Raw genomic sequence first — 20,864 nt, 5'->3', positions numbered from 1 at the left:
CTAAAGGATGCAGTAAACGTGACTCAGAAGTCTATGATACAGATGGGGAGTGCTGTAAATGGTAGTAAGGATAGTGTTGGAATAGGAGAACAGATGGTAGCAGTGAATCATGTACATTCATCTGAAATAGTGCAGAATACTATCCCGGGGGTACAGGAAGAGTTCTTTAATTTTGATGGAAGACAAGAAGATATATCTGATCAATACCGCTCGTTAGGGAAGAGAGAAATTAAATGGAAGGCATATGGATTTGATTCTTCGGTTTTGCAAATTAAAGATGGATGGGCAGGTAGGAATCTATGGTTCCAGCAGTTAACTCATTCTGTAAGATCAGTGAGGAATCTTGAGGGTCCATGTCTGCTGAGAATTCCATCACCAGGTACGTGGGGTTCAATCTTAGAGACAGTGGCTCAACCTCTATCAACCGCGTGTCAATCTTATGCTTTATCATGGTTGTTGTATCAGCAACAATCATTAACAGATATAATGATGTCATTGTCGAAGCATTTGTTTAGGCCTAGGTTTAATTGCTCTTGGTTAAATGAATTACCCTATGTCAATTTGTTAGATCAGAATGAAAATCAGTTAACAGCAATTCCTGAAGCATTGGAGGTGAAACCAGTAAGGGCTAGAAGCTGTTTTTGTTCAAATAAAACATATGATGGACCAGGTATGTTTATGGGAATATCAGATTGTGATGATTATATGATGACTTTGGGTAAGCATGAACGTAAGGTTAGTGGTGAGACATATAAAGTAACTTTTTATGTTCCATTTAGTAAGAACAGAAGGACTTTGGTGGTAAAAGATCAGCTTTTGCCTGGAAATGTGACTATTGGGAATTTTCGAGATATTTGGTGGGTTTGTGGTGATAAAGCATATATATTCTTACCCTATGGATGGACAGGATGTTGTTACATGTCGACGTTGAAACTTCCATATGAGGTTTATACTATCCAAAAGGGAAAGGCATCGGACACTGCTAAATCTGATTCTAGGTCTGGAAATAGGGTGAAAAGGGAAATGGCACAATTTAATAGTTTGGAGTCCTACCATTGGAGGATAAGTCTAGGAGAGAAGTGGGGACTTGGACTTTTTCCATGGTATGGTGTAACATTTTTGGCAGATCACATTGATAATATTACCTATACTTTGCAGGGTTTTGCAAATGAAACGATCGAGGGTTTGATCTTCTGTCAAATACTCAAAGAAGTCACAGACTGACGTTGTTGAAACATGACATGGCTCTTGACTATATTTTAGCCAAACAAGGTGGCTTATGTTTGGCTATGAATTTGACGGGAGATGATTGTTATACTTTGATCCCCGATAGTTCTGATAATATCACTAGTGTTATAGATGCATTGAAGAGTATAAGGGATGCGTTTGGTAGATCTGAAGGAGCTGGATGGTCAGCGAAGGCTTGGTTGCAAGATCAGTTAGGCCCAGTGGGAGCAGTGATAGTTCAGATTTTAGTAGCAGCTCTTATAGCGCTGTGTGTAATGTTTTGTTTTTGTACTCTGTTATTGACTTTTGCGAAGGCTATGATATTGAGATGGATTGGAGTTGTGATGCCTGGGGACAACACTCAGATGCCGTTGTTAACTGTTACTGAACTGGATGGAGATAAACACGTAGGACTAGATGGAGTATTGATGGATAGATATCCATTTTGATTATCCAATCATTTTTCACGTCTTTACATATTATTGTGATTTTTAGTGTTTTGTTATGAATCAAAGGGGGGAAATGGAATGTGATTCATTTTATATATAATCTTATATATCATTCTTATATTATTGCTGATATTGATGTTTTAATTTGAATGTGTTGTTTTGCAAAAGATACTGTTTGGTATTTTCTTTTCTTCCAGAAGCATATGGGGCAATATGTAGAGGGACTCAAATATTCAAACATGGACAATATGAATGGACTGGAGGAAGTGGAACAAGGAAGGTGTGGAAATGTTCAGATTCCATCATCGACGTCGCATTGAAAGTCGACACTGTGGAGGAGATGAAGTGTAGTGGACTACATTCCAGTGTTATATTCTTTCTGTATTAATTTTTGAAGAATTATGTTTTCTGTTGTTGGGTACATGTGGGGACCTCAGATGTTTTTGTTTATTTCGTTGAAGTTTAGGGATATGGGGTCTAGGCAAGGACAGAGAGAATCCACAGGAGGGTCCGATGGGTCGACCAGCCTGAATGTGGACATTTTGATTGTATTTGTTTGCTGGGGTTTTCATATGTATTCAATTGCATCATAGCTTAAAATGCATTGATAAAGATTTATAAATTGGTCTGGAGTACTTAGGTGGTCGCCTAGGGCAGAGGGGCCGTGAGAGAATTTTCCTGTCTTGATTGACTGATGGATATTTGGAATGAAAGCTGCCAGACAGGTTTTTCGCTCTTACACTCCATAACAATTTATTTACACTCCATAACAATTTATTTACACTCCATAACAATTTATTTACACTCCATAACAATTTATTTACACTCCATAACAATGTATTTACACTACATACAAAAATGTGTCTATATAAACATGTGTTTACTCTCCATAAATTTTGGTTTATTGCTAAAGTTACTCAAGAACAAAAATTGTTATTTGTCATAATCCTATTCTTTTTGTTTTCGAGACTTAATTAGTCTCGAAGGGGGGAAATATGTAGTGTCTTAGAGTCTGTGATTGTGCTGACATTTGCAAATGCTGTAACAGATGAACTTTACTCTGCTTGCTGAAACATCTGGAAAGCATTACTAAATTCCTGGAAAAAGGGATATGGGAAGATATGTAGGAAAGCCAGGGATTGGGTATTAAAATCACGCCATACTATGTCATATAGGATATAAATACCATGTCTTGAACAAGGGGGAGATAGAATAGCGAATTACAGAATTGGCTCCTGCTGTTCTTCAGATATCTGCAGGTATCTGTAAATCTGACGCTGAAACTCTTTGTTATAATAAACCTTTATAAACAAAGTACAGTGTCGGCGGACTTCTTATCATCACGGCATTATCAGCAAAGTTTGTTTTGGACACCACACTAGAAAAAGCTGGTAGGCAGACACTGGAAGGAAATGTTTTATGAGTGACAGAGTGAGTGCTTTGCATAGGCGCTTTTGATGTCATTTTTTGTGGGACTGAAAACAATGCTTGGGACTTAAAATAATGCTATTAACCAGTTCTCAAGATGTGAAAATAACAGTTCTGTTCTGCAACACAAGAGATCACTTCATTCCCGGTTCTGTTTCCGTTCCTCTAAAAATTTAATTATTTTCCAGTTTTCGGGTTCCAACCCCTGGTTTCAGCTAATCTGCTCTTGGTGATATGGTCTTCATTCCCGATTCAGGGGGAAAAGGTATCTTACAAATGTCTGTGTCCAGTTGCAGGTCGTTCGACAAAAACTAGAGAAAAACTCAGATATATTAAATCCATGTTTTGTATTGAGTGAGAAATGCCTCTTGCATGTGTTTTGATCTGTGTGACTCGCTGTCATCTACTTCTACACGTGGCCACGTCGCATAGAAATGACTAGTTCCTGCAAAAATGCTGGGAAATGCTAGATGTTAACGGCTAAGATGGTGACACTAAAATAAAAAATAATATTTAAAAAAACAGTTTAGTAAACTAACTAAAAATAAAACCATCGTAAATTGTTTAGTTAAAAAAATAAAATCATAACATTGGGCAAATATCAAATGGGGTTTTCAAGCTTTTTTTATGGTGTTTTCAAGCTTCTGAATCTGGCGGGTAAAAGCTGCCAGTAGATGCCAATGTTTCAAACAGGCCTAGCTTGTGCATCAATATCACTCGCTATCACTAGCTAACAGGGAAGAAATCTGAGAACAAGCATGGAGCATGACTTGGCCAAGCTAGAACAGCTTTTGAAGTTGCTGGAGCCGTTGCATGCGTACAGATTCCTCTAGTAGCCAACTTTGATCCAACCACTGCAGCAGCTTGCCTGATGGACCCAAGTGTGTCTCTGGCACTTTGCTCAACAGAGAAGGAGCCACTGATGAGTGAAGCAGTCTTTTGTACTTCAGCAAATTAGAGCATACAGCCATGGAGCAGCAGGACCCCAGGAAGATACCAGCACGATGAATCCAGCAAGCATCTCGACCAGTGCTTCAGAAATAAAGTTCATTCGGAAAGTATTCAGACCCCTTAACTTTTTCCACATTTTGTTACATCACAGCCTTATTCTAGAATGGATTAAATTATTTTTCCCCCCTCAATCTACACAATACCCCATAATGACAAAGCAAAAACAGGTTTGTAGAAAATTTAGCAAATGTATTACAAATAAAAAAACGATCACATTTACATAAGTATTCAGACCCTTTATTCAGTACATTGTTGAAGCAGCGATTACAGCCTCAAGTCTTCTTGGGTATGACCCTACAAGCTTGGCACACCAGCATTTGGGGAATTTATCCCGTTCTTCTCTGCAGATCCTCTCAAGCTCTGTCAGGTTGGATGGGGAGCGTCGCTGCACTGCTATTTTCAGGGATCTCCAGAGATGTTCGATCGGGTTCAAGTCCGGACTCTGGCTGGGCCACTCAAGGACATTCAGAGACTTGTCCTGAAGCCACTCCTGCGTTGTCTTGGCTGTGTGCTTAGGGTCGTTGTCCTGTTGGAAGGTGAACCTTCGCCCCAGTCTGAGGTCCTGAGCGCTCTGGAGCAGGTTTTCATCAAGGATCTCTCTGTACTTTGCTCCGTTCATCTTCCCCTCAATCCTGACTATTCTCCCAGCCTGCCACTGAAAAACACCCCCACAGCATGATGTTTCCCCCACCATGCTTCCCCGTAGGGATGGTGCCAGGTTGGCATTCAGGCAAAAGAGTTCAATCTTGGTTTCATCATACCAGATAATCTTGTTTCTCATGGTCTGGGAGTCCTTTAGGTGCGTTTTGGCTGTCTGGCCACTCTACCATAAAGGCCTGTTTGGTGGAGTGCTGCAGAGATGTTTGTCCTTCTGGAAGGTTCTCCCATCTCCACAGAGGAACTTTGGAGCTCTGTCTGAGTGACCAACGGGTTCTTGGTCACCTCCCTGACCAAGGCCCTTCTCCCCCGATTGCTCAGTTTGGCCGGGCGGCCAGCTCTAGCAAGAGTCTTGGTAGTTCAAACTTCTTCCATTTTAAGAATGATGGAGGTCACTGTTCTTGGGGACCTTCAATGCTGCAGATATTTGTTGGTACCCTTCCCCAGATCTGTACCTCGACACAATCCTGTCTCGGAGCTCTATGGACAATTCCTTCGATCTCATGGCTTGGTTTTTGCTATGACATGCACTGTCAACTGTGGGAACTTATATAGACAGGTTTGTCCCTTTCCAAATCATGTCCAATCAATTGCATTTACCGCAGGTGGACTCCAATCAAGTTGTAGAAACATCTCAAGGTTGATCAATGGAAACAGGATGCACCTAAGCTCAATTCAACCGAAACTCATAGCAAAGGCTCTGAATACTTTTGGAAATAAGGTATTTCTGTTGAAAAATATATATAAATTAGCAACAATTTATAGAAACCTGTTTTCACTTTGTCATTATGGGGTATTGTATGTATGTATGTATGTATGTATGTATGTATGTATATACAGTTGAAGTCGGAAGTTTACATACACCTTACCCAAATACATTTAAACTCAGTTTTTCACAATTCCTGACATTTAATCCTAGTAAAAATTCCCTGTCAGAATAATGGTAGAGAGAATGATGTATTTCAGCTTTTATTTCTTTCATCACATTCCCAGTCGGTCAGAAGTTTACATACACTCAATTTGGTAGCATTGCCTTTAAATTGTTTAACTTGGCTCAAACGTTTCGGGTAGCCTTCCACAAGCTTCCCACAATAAATTGTGTGAATTTTGGCCCACTCCTCCTGACAGAGCTGGTCGCACATGCTTTTTCAATTCTGCCCACACATTTTCTATAGGATTGAGGTCAGGGCTTTTGATGGCCACTCCAATACCTTGACTTTGTTGTCCTTAAGCCATTTTGCCACAACTTTGGAACTATGCTTGGGGTCATTGTCCATTTGGAAGACCAATTGGCGACCAAGCTTTAACTTCCTGACTGATGTCTTGAGATGTTGCTTAAATAATCCACATAATTTTCCTTCCTCATGATGCCATCTATTTTGTGAAGTGCACCAGTCCCTCCTGCAGCAAAGCACCCCCACAGCATGATGCTGCCACCCCCATGCTTCACGGTTGGGATGGTGTTCTTCGGCTTGCAAGGCATCCCCTTTTTCCTCCAAACATAACGATGGTCATTATGGCCAAACAGTTCTATTTTTGTTTCATCAGACCAGAGGACATTTCTCAAAAAAGTACAATCTTTGTCCCCATGTGCAGTTGCAAACCGTAGTCTGGCTTTTTTATGGCGGTTTTGGAGCAGTGGCTTCTTCCTTGCTGAGCGGCCTTTCAGGTTATGTCGATATAGGACTCGTTTTACTGTGGATATAGATACTTTTGTACCTGTTTCCTCCAGCATCTTCACAAAGTCCTTTGCTGTTGTTCTGGGATTTGATTTGCACTTTTTGCACCAAAGTACGTTCATCTCTAGGAGACAGAACTTATCTCCTTCCTTAGCGTTATGACAACTGCGTGGTCCCATGGTGTTTATACTTGCGTACTATTGTTTGTACAGATGAACATGGTACCTTCAGGCGTTTGGAAATTGCTCCCAAGGATGAACCAGACTTGTGGAGGTCTACAATTTTTTTTCTGAGGTCTTGGCTGATTTCTTTTGATTTTCCCATGATGTCAAGCAAAGAGGCACTGAGTTTGAAGGTCGGCCTTGAAATACATCCACAGGTACACCTCCAATTGACTCAAATTATGTCAATTAGCCTATCAGAAGCTTCTAATGCCATGACATCATTTTCTGGAATTGTCCAAGCTGTTTAAAGGCACAGTCAACATAGTGTATGTTAACTTCTGACCCACTGGAATTGTGATACAGTGAATTATAAGTGAAATAATCTGTCTGTAAACAATTGTTGGAAAAATTACTTGTGTCATGCCCGAAGTAGATGTCCTAAAGGACTTGCCAAAACTATTGTTTGTTAACAATAAATGTGTGGAGTGGTTGAAAAACCAAGTTTGATGACTCCAACCTAGGTGTATATAAACTTCCGACTTCAACTATATATATATAAATAAATAATATGGGCGACACCTGGAGGGGTGTATATATGCCATGTTTAGTGCCTAGTGTCTTGCCATGCTAAACATATGACACTGAGTGTAATGTTAGCTAAACAGACGGTACCCAGGCTAATGATGGTTTGTCGTAACTGATGGCTTCTACAGTTGTGGCTAGATGTACTATAGCTACGGACCAAAAGTTGCATGTTCAAGTTGTGTCGGGAACAACTAGCATTTTATCTAAGCCCTAACCCTTTTGCCAATCCTCCTTACCTGCTACTTTAATTTGCCTAACCTGTTCTGACACTTTAGTTCTCCTAACCGGCTAATGTAAAGTCACAACCATAGAAGCCGTCAGTTCCGAGAAACCATCAGTGTCACCACACCGGTACTCAGTTCTGGCTCCTTCCCAAGTCAAGCACTGGGAGTATTATATTGATACTAGCAGCTACTATTTGTTGAAACTCAAACAGAATCTTTATTTTAGTCATAGCCATGGAATCCTTGGCTTTCCTTTCACTAGCTATCACTGGGTTCAACGTTGCTATTTTCTATATTGGGGCACACATGAGCTGTAGAAGAAAAGCATTATTATTAGTTCTCAGTCAGTCTAGGACAGTACATTGGCCCAATACTTCATACTGTCCGTTTTGGCTCTCCTCTTTCCCCAGGCAAGTGCCGGGGTCTGCGTACAGCCAGGAAACTGCGTAACCATCGCAGGGAGCAGAGATGGCATGACAAGCAGTACAAGAAGGCCCACCTGGGCACTGCCCTAAAGGCCAACCCATTCGGAGGGGCTTCTCACGCCAAGGGCATCGTGCTTGAGAAAGTGTAAGGCAAAACTGTAATGTTGCCTGATATTGTATGTTTTGGCTTCCACAATTACCTAGCTCAAAACCATCTCCCCTTTCTCCGTTAGGGGTGTTGAAGCTAAGCAGCCCAACTCTGCCATCAGGAAGTGTGTCAGGGTGCAACTGATCAAAAACGTCAAGAAGATCACAGCTTTCGTGCCCAATGACGGCTGTTTAAACTTCATTGAGGTAGCGTCTACCTGCAAACACTTTTCTATTTCTCACCACAGTTCTCTATTTTACGTGGTTCACCAAAGGTCGCTTTATTTTCTCAAAATCACGGATGGGCAACTTTTGATGGGGATGGGGGCCACAAGAAATCAGAAGTCTGCGTACCCACATCCATACTCACACATGCAGTCAACTGATTTGTGCAATCAATCGACCTGTAGCCAGGGCCGGCCCTAGCCTTTTGGGGGCCCTAAGCAAGAATTGGTTGGGGGGCCATTTCACCTCGTGGGCAACATTCTTTACTGGTCTCTGTCTTGGATACATTTTAAGTTTTAAAGTACATTTTTGGCAATTCTACATACAGTGGGGAGAACAAGTATTTGATACACTGCCGATTTTGTAGGTTTTCCTACTTACAAAGCATGTAGAGGTCTGTAATTTTTATCATAGGTACACTTCAACTGTGAGAGACGGAATCTAAAACAAAAATCCAGAAAATCACATTGTATGATTTTTAAGTAATTAATTTGCATTTTATTGCATGACATACGTATTTGATACATCAGAAAAGCAGAACTTAATATTTGGTACAGAAACCTTTGTTTGCAATTACAGAGATCATACGTTTCCTGTAGGTCTTTACCAGGTTTGCACACACTGCAGCAGGGATTTTGGCCCACTCCTCCATACAGACCTTCTCCAGATCCTTCAGGTTTTGGTGCTGTCGCTGGGCAATACGGACTTTCAGCTCCCTCCAAAGATGTTCTATTGGGTTCAGGTCTGGAGACTGGCTAGGCCACTCCAGGACCTTGAGATGCTTTTTACGGAGCCACTCCTTAGTTGCCCTGGCTGTGTGTTTCGGGTCGTTGTCATGCTGGAAGACCCAGCCACGACCCATCTTCAATGCTCTTACTGAGGGAAGGAGGTTGTTGGCCAAGATCTCACGATACATGGCCCCATCCATCCTCCCCTCAATACGGTGCAGTCGTCCTGTCCCCTTTGCAGAAAAGCATCCCCAAAGAATGATGTTTCCACCTCCATGCTTCACGGTTGGGATGGTGTTTAGACCAAAAAGTTTAGACCAAAAAGCTATGTTTTTGTCTCATCAGACCACATGACCTTCTCCCATTCCTCCTCTGGATCATCCAGATGGTCATTGGCAAACTTCAGACGGGCCTGGACATGCGCTGGCTTGAGCAGGGGGACCTTGCGTGCGCTGCAGGATTTTAATCCATGACGGCGTAGTGTGTTACTAATGGTTTTCTTTGAGACTGTGGTCCCAGCTCTCTTCAGGTCATTGACCAGGTCCTGCCGTGTAGTTCTGGGCTGATCCCTCACCTTCCTCATGATCATTGATGCCCCACGAGGTGAGATATTGCATGGAGCCCCAGACCGAGGGTGATTGACCTTGAACTTCTTGAACTTCTTCCATTTTCTAATAATTGCGCCAACAGTTGTTGCCTTATCACCAAGCTGCTTGCCTATTGTCCTGTAGCCCATCCCAGCCTTGTGCAGGTCTACAATTTTATCCCTGATGTCCCTACACAGCTCTCTGGTCTTGGCCATTGTGTAGAGGTTGGAGTCTGTTTGATTGAGTGTGTGGACAGGTGTCTTTAATACAGGTAACGAGTTCAAACAGGTGCAGTTAATACAGGTAATGAGTGGAGAACAGGAGGGCTTCTTAAAGAAAAACTAACAGGTCTGTGAGAGCCGGAATTCTTACTGGTTGGTAGGTGATCAAATACTTATGCCATGCAATAAAATGCAAATTAATTACTTAAAAATCATACAATGTGATTTTCTGGATTTTTGTTTTAGATTCCGTCTCTCACAGTTGAAGTGTACCTATGATAAAAATTACAGACCTCTACATGCTTTGTAAGTGGGAAAACCTGCAAAATTGGCAGTGTATCAAATACTTGTTCTCCCCACTGTATTTTTCCAAGGGGCGGAGATCGAATATTGCAATTGTATAACATATTTCATGTAATTCTACTCATTTTGCCATGGGGCAGACAGCTTTTTTTGTGTGCATTTTTACAACTTAATGTCCTGCAATTCTACATATTTTGCCTTGACTTATGCCATGTTAATGATATCTGAGTGAGGGTGACTAACATAATCAATGGGGGGACTTCTGGAGGTCATGGATCCTGGGCACGTGCCCTGCGTGCCCGGTCTGAATACTGCCATGACTACTACACGTTTAGGTAGCTGGCTAGACCAATGAGTTATATACAGTGCATTCATACCCCTTAACTTATTCCAAATTTGTTGTGTTTAGGGCTGACCCAATGTAGTCGACTGGTCGATTGTTTGGTCGATAGGCTGTTGGTTGACCGAGATTTCTTTAGTCGAGCAGTAGCAAAAAATATATATATACAACTGCTCAAAAAAATAAAGGATCACTTAAACAACACAATGTAACTCCAAGTCAATCACACTTCTGTGAAATCAAACTGTCCACTTAGGAAGCAACAGTGATTGACAATAAATGTCACATGCTGTTGTGCAAATGGAATAGACAACAGGTGGAAATTATAGGCAATTAGCAAGACACCCCCAATAAAGAAGTGGTTCTGCAGGTGGTGACCACAGACCACTTCTCAGTTCCTATGCTTCCTGGCTGATGTTTTGGTCACTTTTGAATGCTGGCGGTGCTTTCACTCTAGTGGTAGCATGAGACGGAGTCTACAACCCACACAAGTGGCTCAGGTAGTGCAGCTCATCCAGGATGGCACATCAATGCGAGCTGTGGCAAGAAGGTTTGCTGTGTCTGTCAGCGTAGTGTCCAGAGCATGGAGGCGCTACCAGGAGACAGGCCAGTACATCAGGAGACGTGGAGGAGACCGTAGGAGGGCAACAACCCAGCAGCAGGACTGCTACCTCCGCCTTTGTGCAAGGAGGAGCAGGAGGAGCACTGCCAGAGCCCTGCAAAATGACCGCCAGCAGGCCACAAATGTGCATGTGTCTGCTCAAACGGTCAGAAACAGACTCCATGAGGGTGGTATGAGGGCCCGACGTCCACAGGTGGGGGTTGTGCTTACAGCCCAACACCGTGCAGGACGTTTGGCATTTGCCAGAGAACACCAAGATTTTCAAATTCGCCACTGGCGCCCTGTGCCCTTCACAGATGAAAGCAGGTTCACACTGAGCACATGTGACAGACGTGACAGAGTCTGGAGACACCGTGGAGAACGTTCTGCTGCCTGCAACATCCTCCAGCATGACCGGTTTGGCGGTGGGTCAGTCATGGTGTGGGGTGGCATTTCTTTGGGGGGCCGCACAGCCCTCCATGTGCTCGCCAGAGGTAGCCTGACTGCCATTATGTACCGAGATGAGATCCTCAGACCCCTTGTGAGACCATATGCTGGTGCGGTTGGCCCTGGGTTCCTCCTAATGCAAGACAATGCTAGACCTCATGTGGCTGGAGTGTGTCAGCAGTTCCTGCAAGAGGAAGGCATTGATGCTATGGACTGGCCCGCCCGTTCCCCAGACCTGAATCCAATTGAGCACATCTGGGACATCATGTCTCGCTCCATCCACCAACGCCACGTTGCACCACAGACTGTCCAGGAGTTGGCGGATGCTTTAGTCCAGGTCTGGGAGGAGATCCCTCAGGAGACCATCCGCCACCTCATCAGGAGCATGCCCAGGCGTTGTAGGGAGGTCATACAGGCACGTGGAGGCCACACACACTACTGAGCCTCATTTTGACTTGTTTTAAGGACATTACATCAAAGTTGGATCAGCCTGTAGTGTGGTTTTCCACTTTAATTTTGAGGGTGACTCCAAATCCAGACCTCCATGGGTTGATCAATTTGATTTCCATTGATAATTTTTGTGTTATTTTGTTGTCAGCACATTCAACTATGTAAAGAAAAAAGTATTTAATAAGATTATTTCATTCATTCAGATCTAGGATGTGTTATTTTAGTGTTCCCTTAATTTTTTTTGAGCAGTGTATATAATGGTGAACAAGACACCTGTCTGATTCAAAATGAGCGGACTGATACATTGTGGAGGCCGTGGGGATGGCATAGTCCATCAGTTTAAGACATGTGCTACTGAAATTGTATATGGTTATATTACATAAGAACAATGTTGCAACACTAATAAAAATAATATTATTCTATAACAAATGCACTTTCTCCCTCATTGGATAGTGGTCGCTGACCATGGTTCTGAAACACATCAGTGTGCTGTTGAATTCCTAGACCATGTTGCTATGTGCATAATAGCAAATTTAACCAGCATATTGGTGTTGGGAAGCAGCAGCAGAATGAGATGTCTAATAAAAGTGAGGAGAGAGGAAACCCGAACTTAATTAGGTCTATAATCAATAGCCTTGCTGTTAAATGTGCCTGGCTTTATAAATCATCAATATATCTACAGAAAAATGACAGATCCTGCTTCTGTTGCCTGTTTTGAGTGTTTGTTTAATAGCCTACTGATTCCGTGAGCACCAAGCCCCAAGCAACTACATATCAAGTAAACTATTTCACAAATTTGCTGTTTTTAATCTTTGCTTTGCTGTAATAAAGGCTTTACACTTTTTTTTTTCATTAGAACAGCCTCTGGTATTGTTTATAATTTATTTAGTGTTTACACTGTTCCAAACGGTCAGAAAAATTATATTGAAATCTATACAGCACCTGTTTGGCACACAATATGCACACAGCGCTTGCGCCTTACCTTATTTTTCTTGATCTCCAGTATTTTCCACAACTAGTCACATCGATTCCACACATCTGACTTCCCATTTACCTCCTGAGCAACCTGTAAATATTCCCCCTTTTCAACTTTATTTGACACGTCCTCTGCATCAATTTTGCTGTCATGTGTTAGTGTTCAGAGTTTGTTATAACCGATTTATTGATGTGACTATGATATGCTGTAGGCACGGCCTGTCTGCTCATTAGGCGAGGGCGACATTTTCTGAGCTAAATTAACCAAGACTCACCACCAACAACAACACATAAAACCTCACATAATTCTGCCCAAAAACAATGACAATTTCTCTTAACCAATGGCATATGGGCTTTTTAGGTGAGCGCTGATGCCACCCTTTGATAAGCAGTGGGCGCAAGATATTTTGCTTGTCCATTCCCACGCCTCTCTGCAGCGCTCCACCAACGTTCAGTCAAAAAATTTATATAACATAAATCATGTAGCAGATATAGGATATGGTAGATAGTGTGGCCTTTTCTGTAGCCTACAGGCTGGAGATAAAATGTATGACAATGTAATGAGACAGACACTTTTTACATCATGCAGGTTTCTCTGATCAAATAGCCTAACCTAAATGGCGCTCAATCAAATAAAAAAATTAGCTATCCTGTTAAAAAGCAACATATCCTAAAAGCAGGACAGGTCAAAGTAAAATGGACAATATGGAATGGTAAATCATAACTGTTGTCTAGGAGTTTCACCCCATTGTCATAATCAGTGGTTTCAAGTTTGTATCCGTAAATCTTTTGACAACCGGAAATACAATTATTCTGCATTTCCCGCTGTGTAAACACATTGCAAATAGGCGCGTGATAACTCCTGATAAAATTGGGTAGTTGATATTCAGTTTAAATAGCTAAATTGATTAGTCACAGGAATCAGGACTAATAAAGCCAATGCAATGGCCTGTTTTACAAACGGTGGGCCTACCACATGGATGGGCATTCATAAAATTCCATTGCGGGCTGACATGGTAGGCTACACCCAAGTAAGCACGAGCCGACATCTTTTGGACATAGTTTTTTTGTGTTTTACAAACGGTAGGCTTTCCACATAGATGGGCATTCATAAAATAAAATTTCAGGTAATGCTGTAGGCTACACATTTTTACATTTTAGTCATTTAGCAGACGCTCTTATCCAGAGCGACTTACAGTTAGTGAGTACATACATTTTCATATTGGTCCCCCGTGGGAATCGAACCCACAACCCTGGCGTTGCAAGCGCCATGCTCTACCAACTGAGCTACACGGGACTGTAAGCTACACCTCAGTAAGCACGGACCGACGCCGAAGCCTTTTGGACGTCTTTTTTTGGTGCAGTTCCGGACCGGCCTTGATTTCCACATCCACTGGTTTTTGGTCAGGTCCGGACCAAATCTGAACCAATCAGACGTTTGTTTGTTTCAGATTTTGTCCGGTCTGGACCAGCCTTGATTTAGTCCAAACATAGACTAAATGACTTATTTTCATCTTTCATTCAGAACCTAAATGGAACCTAACTTCAACGTCTGGAAAATACATAACTTCATTTTCCTTACTGGCACTATTCTAGTTTTGTTGGGGTGGCATCTTTTGGTCTCGCCTATGGCAGCAGAACGGCAAAGACCGGCCTTGGCTATAGGTCAGGCCCTATTGTGCCCTATTCGGATGGGATTAGTTTTACTGGAGGAGGTTGGATAATGTAATTATGTGCACGAGCACAAAACACCAAATCTGTCATTTTAGTCCCGTCCGAATCTACCATGTCAGTAATTTTTACATGGCAGGAGATTAACAATTCCAGCTAGAATAACCTACTGTTTTTTGGCGAACTCCAATGTCCTCTCAATACTAGTCCAGTGCGACTCCATATCCCTGTGTTTTGAGAGAAATGTCGGAGATTGACGGGTTGCTCGCGGTTTGTGCAACAAAAAGCAATAACTGATTTGATCAATTGATCTAAGTGCTGTGTATAAGATATATAAGAATGGCCTACATATAGCCTATCAACTTTCACAGTGAATGCTTTTGTTTATATGTTTTGTGCGTAATTAATTGAATATTGAATAATAAGTTACATTTTAAGACTATGGATGAGAAGGTTATCTCAAGTGCAATTGCACTGTTTAGCTCACATCTGGAGGCTGGGGGGCATATCCTAATGGTTATGATCACTCTTCCTCAATTCAAATTTGGCGACACTATATGAAATATGGTTTGGTATGGTTTAGAAACTTGGGAACCAAGCTCGAGTTATCAGTGTGGCCCTATCACCTAGACATGTTAAAGTACTGTAAATAGGTATTTGGTCACGTGCATGTGATACATACATGTGTCATGTGAAGAGAACAAGTGTTGAGGGAATAGGGAATGTTTTTCCTAAACAACTGAGGGATTTCGGTAACAGAACTTTTCAGTCAAATGGCTGTAATTATGTTGCAGCTTCAGCAACACAGACAGCACAATAAACACTGATGTTCTGTGGTGGTCACTGCAGCAGGGAGGAGAGAGAGACAATGGGTGCTAGTCAGACACTCGCTGTCTTTTCTATTTATTTACACTGCGCAGCAAGTCTGAGCCCGGCCCGGCACAATCAAATAAATTGCTGGTCGGACTCCCTCTAGTCATTTGTGTGTCTTGATTAATTAATCAAACCGTGTGCTTAAAGCATCAGACAAGCTCAGTGAATATAGTTGATTTGATTAAAACACATAGGATGTGTCAATATATGGAGAAATATATGTTTCAAATTGTAGACCAATCACTGATGACTCTTGGTTGATCAAGATTTGTTTTATAGTCGGGGAGAGCCGTAGTTGTGTTACTGCCTGAATTCAAAATGGATTTTTATTATATATACAATACCCCATAATGACAAAGTGAAAACCTGTTTTTAGACATTTTTGCAAATGAATTGAAAAATGAAATACAGTATTTCTGTATCTCATTTACCTAAGTATTAACACCCATGAGTCAATACATGTTAGAATCACCTTTGGCAGTGATTACAGCTTTGATTCTTTCAGGGTAAGTCTCTTAGAGCTTTGCATACCTAGATTGTACAACATTTGCACATTGTTCTTTTTTTTTTTTTTTTTATTCAGCCATTTTCAAGTCTTCCCATAGATTTTCAGCCTGATTTTAAGTCAAAATGGTAACTACGCCACTCAGGAATATTCAATGTAATCCTGGTAAGCAACTCTAGTGTATATTTGGCCTTGTGTTTTAGACTATTGGTCTGCTGAAAGGTGAATTTGTCTCAGTGTCTGTTGGAAAGCCGACTGAACCAGGTTTTCTTGGATTTTGACTGCTTAGCTCTATTCCATTTATTTTTATCCTAAAAAAACTGCATATTCCTTGCCGATGACAAGCATACCCATAACATGATTCAGCCACCACCCATGCCTGAAAATATGAAGAGTGTTACTTATGGTAGTGATGTGTTGCATTGGATTTGCCCCAAACATAACGCTTTGTATTCTGGACAAAACCTTTTTATTTCTTTGCCATATTTTTTGCAGTTTTACAATTAGTGCGTTATTGCAAACAGGAAATATTTTTATTCCGTACAAGCTAGGTTAGTATTGTGGAGTAACTGCAATGTTGTTGATCCATCCTCAGTTTTCTCCTATCACAGCCATTAAACTCTGTTTTAAAGTCACCATTGGCCTCATGGTGAAATCAAATCAAATCAAATTGTATTTGTCACATGCGCCGAATACAACAGGTGTAGACCTTACAGTGAAATGCTTACTTACAAGCCCTTAACCAACAATGCAGTTTTAAGAAAGAATACCAAAAAAAATCACTAGAAAATACAATATAAAATAATACGAAATAAAAGTAACAAATAATTAATTAAAGAGCAGCAGTAAAAAATAACAATAGCAAAGCTATATACAGGGGGTACCGGTCCGTGAGTTTTGGTGGGTGGCCCTCTCTTGGCAGGTTTGTTGTGGTGCCAAATTCTTTCAATTTTTTTATAATGGATTTGATGGTGCTCCGTGGGATGTTCAAAGTTTCAGATATTTTTTTATAACCCAACCCTGATCTGTACTTCTCCACAACTTTGTCCTTGACCTGTTTGGAAAGCTCCTTGGTCTTCATGGTGCCGCTTGCTTGGTGGTGCCACTTGCTTAGTGGTGTTGCAGACTCTTGTGATTTTCAGAACAAGTGTGTGTGTGTGTGTGTATATATATTGATATATATATATTAGGGCTGTCAAAAATAGCGCGTTAACGACGTTAATTAGTTGTTTGCTGTTAATTACGTCAATTTTTTTAACGCATTTCACGCATGCGCAGTGTGACAAATTATTCAGGTCAGGAAAGTGGTTGGGAGCTAGAGGCGAGATGGAGCAAGGTGAGCAAAGTGGGCCTATTGACGGATTCAAATATAAAAAGAATGATGATGGTACAGTTAACAAGTACAAGGTTATTTGCAAGATTTGTAAGGAGTTTCAATTTCACCGGAGCTGTTCAAGCTTGAAGTACCATGTCAACGCCAAACATGCGTTTGCTGGGCCGTCAGATTCAGCAAGTGGTTTGCGCCAGACCACGCTGAATGTTTGCAGGCAATTAACAAAATCAACCTCAGATAATTTGACCAACACAATAGCAAAATGGATTGCAAAGGATTGTAGACCCATTAGCATTGTAGAAGACTCAGGTTTCCTTGATGTTTTGCAAGTGGCGTCTCAAGACTCATTCTATAAGCCACCGTCAAGAGCCACAGTTATGAAGAAAATCCACGAGCTCTATGAAAACGAAAAAGAAAAAAGGAAAGAAGTCTTGGCTCAAGTAAATCATATCGCCCTGACAGGAGACCATTGGACATCAGTGAGTAACAACAATTACCTCGGAGTAACTGCACATTTAATCAGTGACACGTGGGAACTGAAGTCTTTGCGCTGACTATATTAAAAACTGAGGAGCGTCATTTTGCGGAGGCTTGTAAAGAACAGTTCCTGTCTGTTGCACGTGAGTGGGACATCGTATGCATTTCAGAAAAAAAATGGTTAGGATTCAGGTGTAATTGCAAATAGTGATTAATCATGATTAATCCACTGAAAATTCTGATTAATTTGATTAAAAATTTTAATCATTTGACAGCCCTAATATATATATATTCATGTGGCAGATCGTTTGACACTTAGATTGCACACAGGTGGACTTTATTTAAATAATTATGTGAATTATGTGACTTCTGAAGGTAATTGGTTGCACCAGATCTTATTTAGGGGCTTCATAGCAAAGGGGGTGAATACATACAGTGAGGGGAAAAAAGTATTTGATCCCCTGCTGATTTTGTACATTTGCCCACTGACAAAGAAATGATCAGTCTATAATTTTAATGGTAGGTTTATTTGAACAGTGAGAGACAGAATAACAACAACAAAAATCCAGAAAAACGCATGTCAAAAATGTTATGAATTGATTTGCATTTTAATGAGGGAAATAAGTATTACGTCATGTTTTGCAGAGGGATCAAATATGTATTTCCCTCATTAAAATGCAAATCAATTTATAACATTTTTGACATGCGTTTTTCTGGATTTTTGTTGTTGTTATTCTGTAGGATCAGCGTGGCGGATGTGTTGTTACCTACCCTTACCACCTGGGGGTTGCCCGTCACGGGTGCGTTCTCAGTCCCCTCCTGAGCGATTTCCTTTTTCTCCAGCAACTAAGTTAGGAAGGACACTTGTATCTTTGTAGTGACCGATACAGGAGCCAAAGTGTAATTAATAACTGCACCATGCTCAAAGGGATATTCAATGTCTGCTTTTTTTGTTACCCATCTACCAATAGGTGTCCTTTGAGGCATTGGAAAACCTCATTGTCTTTCTGATTTAATCTGTGTTTTGAAATTCACTGCTCGACCGAGGGACCTTACAGATAATTGTATGTGTGAGGTACAGAGATGAATTCTCATCCATCAGCAGACACTGCTCTGACTGAAGTGAAGCTACTTTTCTCTGGTACTTTTCTCGGTGTATCCGGTAAAATGCAAGATTAACTTCAAGCAAAACATTAGGAAATGTAACTGGCTGCATTCTTTATATGATAAACATTAGAAATATGATGGCCATGCATCATTTTTGCCAAAAATACCTTGCTTTTTCACTTTTAGCTCATTTACTTGTGTGGCTGCTAGCCAAATAGCGTTGCACTGTTGTCATCAGATGGAAAATTAAGCTATTTTCTGCCGAATTTGTTGCGCTAATGTATTTTCTGTGAAGGAAAACTATAGTTGCACACCCCTCTTTTGAAGCAAAAAAGAGACTTTCAATATACTGTAAAACGCAGGAGAAATGTTTTAAAACACAGATTTTGTGATGTTTTGAAAATGCAGATTTCTGAACTCTAATGCGACTCCCCACAATTGTAAAAAATGTTTTATTTTGGAAGCTATAGAAATGATTTTTGGAGGACTGCTTCTTCAGGGGAGTGCATTATGGCTGACCAGGTGGCTTCAAAGCCTCTCATTGGCCAATACACAGCAACAGCAATCCATTTATATTATATACATCATTGGGCTAGATTAATTTACCAATCCAAAAATTGTTAGCTGACTTAGCTAATTGAGTGATTCAGTGACTGACACAACAAGAAACTGTTGATGCAAAACCACATTTCGAAATTGCACCTTGTTTATTCTATTTTATCTCTCAACAGTAAATTGAGACCCCGACTGAGTTTGAGGAGGAATGGGGGGTGGTGGGGGGTACTGGGGGCCCGTTATTGGAAATTGATCTGTGGCCCTACAAAAGGCCATTGCCCATCCCTCCTCAAGATCATCCATATACTATTGATTTGTGTTTTGTTTATGAGTTTGCCATCTATGTTTCCTGACATCAGGGATTTTCCTCCTTTTGGACTACCTAAACATAACCACTGTTTTAAAATCCTCTTCCTCCTCTCAACAGGAAAACGATGAAGTCTTGGTAGCAGGATTTGGTCGAAAGGGACATGCCGTTGGTGATATTCCTGGTGTCCGCTTCAAGGTGGTCAAAGTAGCCAATGTCTCACTACTGGCCCTTTACAAGGGCAAGAAAGAAAGACCTCGATCATAGGAAATGTTTACACTCAAACAATAAAAAGTGGAAAACTACTACTTTGTCCATTTCTAGGTGTTTATTTTGAGGATATGAATTCTGAAAAGTGTAAAATGCCTTAGATATTTACATGTTTTATTATTTATATAGAGTTTATAGTTAGCATAAAACATGTAGTAGACAAAACTATAAAGGAAGCTGAAATGTATAGCCTCTATTTCTCACTTACATGGTGGTCTTTTTTTGTAATGTTGCAATGAAAAGTATTCTAATTGTATGTACCTTTAAATTATTTATGACTGAGTTGCTGATTGGTTGTTGGCAATAACATTATTTTCTATGACATGTCGAGCATCAAATAGTGTTATAAAGTCAAAAATAAACATTTAGCAGTTAGCTAGGCAAATTGTTGTATTTTGAGGCTTAAAATCAAAGCAAAGAGGTTTTGTGGTTGGAATTGCAGTATGTACACTAAAAAATAAATATATAAACAACATGTATTGTTGGTCCCATGTTTCATGAGCTGAAATAAAAGATCACAGACATTTCCATACGCATAAAAAGCTTTTGTCTCATCTTCTGCACAAATTTGTTTATATCCCTGTTAGTGAGCATTTCTCCTTTGCCAAGATAATCCATCAACCTGACAGGTGTGGCATATCAAGAAACTGATTAATTACACAGGTACACCGGTACACCTTGTGCTGGGCACAATAAAAGGCCTTGTGTAAAATGTGCAGTTTTGTCACACAACACAATGCCACAGATGTCTCAAGTTTTGAGGGAGCGTGAAATTGTCATGCTGTCATGTTGACTGCAGGAATGTCGTCCAGAACTGTTGCCAGAGAATTTAATGTTCATTTCTATACCACCGTTTTAGAGAATTTGGCAGTACGTCCAACCGGTCTCACAAC

At 40.9% G+C, this 20,864-nt stretch overlaps 1 protein-coding gene across 1 annotated transcript; it reads left to right on the top strand.

Moving 5' to 3' along the window:
• Window positions 1-724: 724 nt before the first annotated feature.
• Window positions 725-20,006, top strand: LOC121537307 (40S ribosomal protein S23-like). The gene is made up of 4 exons (XM_045206922.1): window positions 725-730; window positions 7,762-7,994; window positions 8,083-8,203; window positions 19,822-20,006. The coding sequence occupies exons 1-4, from the start codon at window positions 725-727 to the stop codon at window positions 19,966-19,968; spliced, it is 507 nt and encodes a 168-aa protein (XP_045062857.1). The 3' UTR covers window positions 19,969-20,006.
• Window positions 20,007-20,864: the final 858 nt, after the last annotated feature.

This window comes from Coregonus clupeaformis, chromosome 24 (assembly GCF_020615455.1).
Source record: "Coregonus clupeaformis isolate EN_2021a chromosome 24, ASM2061545v1, whole genome shotgun sequence".
Classification (NCBI taxonomy): Eukaryota; Metazoa; Chordata; class Actinopteri; order Salmoniformes; family Salmonidae; genus Coregonus; species Coregonus clupeaformis.
This window is presented reverse-complemented; position numbering and strand designations above follow the sequence as displayed.

Bases quoted from the DNA above. Each gene is read 5' to 3' on its own strand.
- LOC121537307 (XM_045206922.1), top strand. The intron at 7,995-8,082 runs GTAAGGCAAAAC...TTTCTCCGTTAG, and splicing joins GGCATCGTGCTTGAGAAAGT to GGGTGTTGAAGCTAAGCAGC. The intron at 8,204-19,821 runs GTAGCGTCTACC...TCCTCTCAACAG, and splicing joins GCTGTTTAAACTTCATTGAG to GAAAACGATGAAGTCTTGGT.